The following is a 6,000-nucleotide window of genomic DNA, read 5'->3' as shown; positions in this document are numbered from 1 at the left end:
GTGGCAGTTGTATTATCAAAAAGCAAGTAAATATAGAGAGTGTAGGCAACTTTAATCAACCCTTAGCAAATTTTCCTTTTTTATGTATATATTATTCCTGATCTGTAGCAAATGTGTATGACTAGCAGTTCTCAATAAACATTAATCTGCCAACACTGCAACACCCCAAGTTTCACTTCAAGAAATGGATACATCTAATCCAGATTATCATCATCTTTACTTGTGGGGTAGAATGACATCCTTATGTTGTAACAATTACAATTTAACTTCAGCTCTGGCAACATCACTGCACACAGAATAGTGCGAAAAGAACAAAATGGAATTTCACAATGACATGATTTTTTTTATTACTCCTGCTGCCAAAATTTTTGACAAAAAAAAAAGATGTGGAATTGGTAATAGCATAAGACTTATTAATCACAGAAGCAGCTGTCAAGTGTATATTGCTTTAATCTACAATTATTTACACTTATCATGACTGAGCTTTGACTTGCTCTTCATTTGCTGTGTTATTTTCATCCATGTTTTTGTTACTTACAGATTTACTTTCATTCTCTTTGTTTTCTGTTTCTGTTGTCTCTTTTTGAGCATTTATGGTTACAAGTTCCTTACTAGGTGACTGCAGTGTGAATAAAATAGGAATCTCACCAATTTTAGGATTTGTATTCTGAAGAAAGCGAACCCAGGAGAGCAGAGTGTCTTTGGTAGAAGTTCCTGTAGCACACATGGCCATAACAACACCATCACTTTGTTCATGAAGTGTAGGCTTCCTTGAGACTGCAGTTCCTTCAAACACAGGAAGAGGAATTTCAGATACATCTATAATGATAGCAATAAATACGTAATAGAAAATTAGGTATTATTATTTCTTATTAAGGCACTCCTTATTGATGCAGTAGTTGGGGATATTACTACTAAAACTTAATAAGGATGTTATTCTACATGGAAAGATCATGTTAATTGATTACTTCTTTTACAAATCTGAACTAGTAATGATATATGCAGGATTTTGGTGAGTGGATGGGGTCTTAAAAACTAAATTCTAATGGATTGATTGCATCATGTCAGCTAATTTCAGAGTTAAGAATAATAATAACAAATACAAGAAAAAAATTAAATGTGTACAATCAAGTGTATGCTATCAACTACTAAATTCAGTATAACAATGAAATTATCACCTCTCAAAAGTCTGTTACTGTAAAAACATCAGAATGAACCAAAAACCAACAATATTAAGTACAACTGCATTCTCTCTCTTTAACATTTTTCTTTATTTTATCATCATGATCAATTTCCTGATATGTACCCCCAAGGGCTGTTCAGGTTACTATGACAGCACTACATGATTAAGTTTACATTATTATTAATCTCCTATCACCAAATTTCCTCCAAATTAGTCTATTATTTGTAAGCACTCCAATATTGTCATATCTAACATTTCATTCTTCTAAGGCAGTTCTGATTGAATCAATCCACCTAGACCTTGGTATTCCTCTGAGTCTCTTTCCTGCCATCTTGACATCAAACACCTGCTTTGCTAACCTTTCCTCATCCCATTCTATTTAAGTGGCCATACTACCTTTCATTAGCTCTGCTTACACATTCTTGAATACTAATAGTGTCAAGTTCCTTTCTAATATGATTCTGCCATTAATGCCATCAGTTTACTCTCTTAATTTTTCTCAGAACCCTCATATCTGTGGTCTCTAGTCTTTAATCTGTGCTTTATTTCTAACCCAACTCTCAGATCCATAACTTAAAATTAGTTTGGTGTTTGGGCTGATTTCTCTCTTACTCCATATAAATTTATTCAGCTGGCTACCCACCCACTAATGATAGGATACTCTCCATTAGACTTGAGGCTCAGCCTACCAATGTATCAATTGTGGTAGTTTATGCACCCCACACGGATAGGCTTGAAGAAGAGAGTGAAGAATTCTATGAAAACTTACAAACTGTTTTGGACTGCCTACCAAAGAGAGACATACTGTACATCTTAGGAGACTTAAATGCAAACGTGGGAAAGAGTATGAGAGTCAGGCCGGAGTGTGGCATGTTTGGTCTGGGTGAACGTAACACCCATGGTGAAAGATTGTTGGAATTTGCCCGTGCTAACAGAATTATTACCAATACCTGCTTCCAGAAACATCCACAACGGACCTATACTTGGACATCTAACATTGATAGGTCAAGGCACCAGATTGATTACATCCTGGTTCTCCAGCAGTGGAAGACAAGCATCTCTGATGTGCATACTTGTCCTGGAGCAGATTGTGGTACAGACCATCAGCTGGTAAGAGTCAAAGTAAGACTAAGACTCCAAAAACTTCCACGTCAGACACATTCCACTAGATGTTAGAGTAATTCCTAGTGGATTCACAGAAGAAACATCAACTCGGCTGGATGATTTTTTGGAGACCAATGAGGAAATCTCACCAGAAATGCTTTGAGAAGGAGTCAAGATGATAATACAGGATACAGCGAAGACGTATCTCGGCCCCCATAAGAAAACCAAGAGACCCATGGATATCGGATTCAACATGGGAACTAATCAAAGAAGGTGGTTGGAAAAACAAAGAGACACAGGGACTGAAGAATACAAGAGATTACATAGAGAAATCAGAAGCGCCATCAAGCAGGACAAGGAAAAGTTCTATATTAATAAATGTGAAGAAATAGAGTTCCAGATGAGAAGGCATAATTATAAAAGGATGTTTTATTTAGTTCGTGACTTAAAGCACAAGTTTAAGCCTAAATTGAATGTTATCAAAGACAGGAATGGATCATTACTAACAGAAGAGTTGGAAATCAAAAACAGATGGAAAGAACTGTGAGGAACTGTACAGCAGAGTGGATAAAGAAAATGTGGAGTCCTCCCACCAAGAAAAGTTTGATTTGGAATCTCCTCCACTTAGGCATGAAGTTGAAAGAGCAGTTAAGCAGCTCAACAGCCCCAGGTGCAGATGAAATCTCAGCAGAGTTAATTAAGGCCACAGGGGATGGAGGGATAAGAGTGTTTCATAGATTGATTACAAGGATATGGGAGACAGGATCATGGCCTAGAGACTGGAAGAAGTCAGTTTTCATATCACTACACAAGAACAGTGATATGAAGGCATGCAAGAATTATAGAACTATTAGTTTGATATCTCATGCAAGCAAAATTTTATTAAAGATCATGCTAAATAGGATTGAGGCAAAGTTGCCCGAGGAACAAGCAGGTTTTAGGAAAGGTAGGGGCACCAGAGATCAGATCCTTTGCCTTAGAGATCATAGAAAAATATAAAGAATTCAGACTCCCTCTGGTAATGTGTTTCTTAGACTACTCTAATGCTTTTGACTGTGTTGAGCATGTGAAACTGTGGGAAGTAATGAAAAGAATGGGTTTTCCTCAACACACTATCAGGTTGATAGCCAACTTGTATAAGGAGCAAGAAAAACAGGTGTTGGATTGACTGACTGGCTTCAAGTTGGAAAAAGAGTTAGACAAGGATGTTTACTTTCTCCTCAATTGTTTAGTATATATGCAGAGGACATCATGTGTGAAGCATTGGATGAACTCAGGACAGGAATTAGGATAGGAGGTAAATTGATCAGTAATCTGAGGTACGCTGATGATACAGTGCTCCTTTGTAATGACATGGAAGAACTAGGACTAATTCTTGACAAAGTTGACAAGATCAGTAATAACAGAGGACTTCAACTCAATTCTAGCAAGACAAAGATCATGGTTCTCAAAGGAAAAACAAACAGAGAAGCTCTTGAGAAACAAGTGTATCTTAATGGAGAAAGAATTGAGGAAGTCAGCAAGTTTTGAGTACCTGGGATCCATTATTAATGTGAAGAATTGCTGTTCAGAAGGAAAAAGGTTAGGAATGGCTAAAACAGCAGCCATTCCTAACTATCTCCAGATCTATCTCCATGGGAACAAAGTTGAGGATTTTAGATGCAGTTGTTTTTCCAACAGCGACTTATGGATGCAAGACTTGGAACCTAAAGAAGTCAGATAAGAAACGGATATCTGCTTTTGAGGTGTGGTGTTACAGAAGGCTGTTGAGGATATCATATACCGAAAGGCATACAAATGAATGGGTGTTAGAAAAGATTAGTAGAACTTTAAGGCTCCTTAAGGATATTGACAGAAGAAAGTTAAAATATTTTGGACACATAGAAAGGATGGAAGGAGGACTACTCAGAACAGTAATAGAAGACCACAAACACTTTTAACAACAAAGATGTTTTATTAACGCTGATTTTCAACTCAGCATCATCAGAGCACAACACACATGTAAACACGACAGTGAGTGAGTGAAACAATATAATTGCAAAAGACAAAAGATCTAAAGTCCTATTTTTTTGGCGCCATCTAACGAGGAAAAAAAAAAAAACCAGCAGTTATCCAGGAGTTTTTCTTAGGATAACCGTCTCCCAAATTTTTGGCAAATTAATGCAACCATATTTGTTAAGGTTGGGAGAATTCTTCAAAGCCATTGTTGACTCAAAAAATAATCTTTCAGATCTATAACGACTCCTAAATAGCACATTCATTTTCCTCCATCTAATCCTGTGTGAAGGAGTGTCCAAAGCGTGGGCTGCCAGTCCCGACTTGCCATAGTAATAGTAGCAAATGTATCTTTCATGTTCTTCCAGGTGGATGTTCACTGATCTTCCTGTTTGCCCATAATAGGCCAAATCACAGTCACACAGAACTTCATACACTCCTGGGTGTGCTAAAGGGTGAAGTTTATCCTTAGGCGAGCGGATCAGAGTTGCCAGGTTGACATGAGGTTTGAAAGTGGTGCGAAGGCCATGTTTCAACAATACTTTGGCTATCTTTTCCGATGTACCTTTGATATAGGGAATAGAAATGGTCATGTTGTATTCTTGTGTATTAGGGGAGGGCAGAGTAATGGGCCTATGTAGTATTTTATCTATTTTGTATTGTAGCCGTTGGCTAAGATTGTATGGCACGGGTATTGGAGTTCAGTGGTCAGAGCTGTATCGTTAAAACAAATGGCTCTGGCTCTGTGTGTAAGTGTTTTTAAAGCGTTAATAAAACATCTTTGTTGTTAAAAGTGTTTGTGGCGTTATTAATACCGTGAAAAATAAGTCACGAATAACCATCAACACCTAAGCTTATCTGTTAGACAGTAATAGAAGGTAAAGTTCCTGGAAAAAGAGGCAGGGGTAGACCATCAATGAGATGGATGGCATGTGTGGAGTGACTGATCTTCAGAGAGTTGAGGCTGCCAGAAAAGCAAACAACAGGACTACATGGCAAGGCCTGGTGTGGAACATCACCGAGCATCGGAGTGACCACACGGCATCTGTAGATGCCCAGTGAACATAGAGGCTACCCACCATATCAGCTTTGCTTATTCTGTTGTCTATTTCCACATTTAACCTGCCATCTTCACTATAAACTGTGCCTAAATACCTGAAATATTTTACTTGTTCTATAGGATCTCCATTCAGAATGCAGCCGAGGTTTCAATATTCCTGCATATTTGCATGCTAAATTTGTTACAGCTATTCAGTTTAGTTAAAAAATCCTGGAGACATGCAGCAGACGTCTTTTAGGAGTACAACATTATCTGCATAAAGCAAAGAGCTAAGTCCGACATCTCCAATTCTATATCAGGCCTAATGCGATCCATATAAATGATGAATAAGAGTAGAGATAATGTGCATCCTTGTCTTACCCCTGATTTTACATCAAACTATCTTCCTGTATTTCCTTCAATTCTAACTGCTGACTGACAGCTTAAATATAGACTATTTATTGCTCCATTCACCCCATATAATTGTAGTGTTTACAAAATTTAAGTACAGGTCCTTGTCATATTCCCATGATTTCTAAACTATTTGTTCTTAAAGTGAAAATCTGATCTTGACAACCTCTATTTGGCCTGAACCCAGTTTGTTCCTCTCCAAGTTTATCTTCTGCAATCTTTCTCAACCTCTTTTCAAATATGCTTGCATAAATCTTACTTGGAAGAC

The 6,000-nt window shown here is 37.5% G+C and overlaps 1 protein-coding gene across 6 annotated transcripts in view; it reads right to left on the bottom strand.

The window, feature by feature from the left end:
• Nucleotides 1–432: 432 nt before the first annotated feature.
• ECSIT (evolutionarily conserved signaling intermediate in Toll pathway, mitochondrial) overlaps nt 433–6,000 on the bottom strand; it is a 95,402-nt gene continuing 89,834 nt past the window's right edge. For 5 of the 6 annotated variants that reach the window (XM_090398583.1, XM_090398581.1, XM_090398578.1 and 2 more), the window contains exon 6: nt 433–819. In XM_090398583.1, coding sequence (XP_090254709.1) covers nt 473–819 — 347 coding nt within the window. In that variant the 3' untranslated portion in view covers nt 433–472. The remainder of the gene's footprint in view (nt 820–6,000) is intronic. The other variant, XM_090398584.1, reaches the window with a different exon arrangement.

The sequence above is a fragment of the Typopeltis vanoorti genome, chromosome 9 (assembly GCF_054136105.1).
Source record: "Typopeltis vanoorti isolate ZY-2024b chromosome 9, IOZ_Tvanoo_1.0, whole genome shotgun sequence".
In the NCBI taxonomy this organism is placed as follows: Eukaryota; Metazoa; Arthropoda; class Arachnida; order Uropygi; family Thelyphonidae; genus Typopeltis; species Typopeltis vanoorti.
The sequence above is the reverse complement of the archived record's forward strand: the minus strand, read 5'-3'. Positions and strand labels throughout refer to the sequence as shown.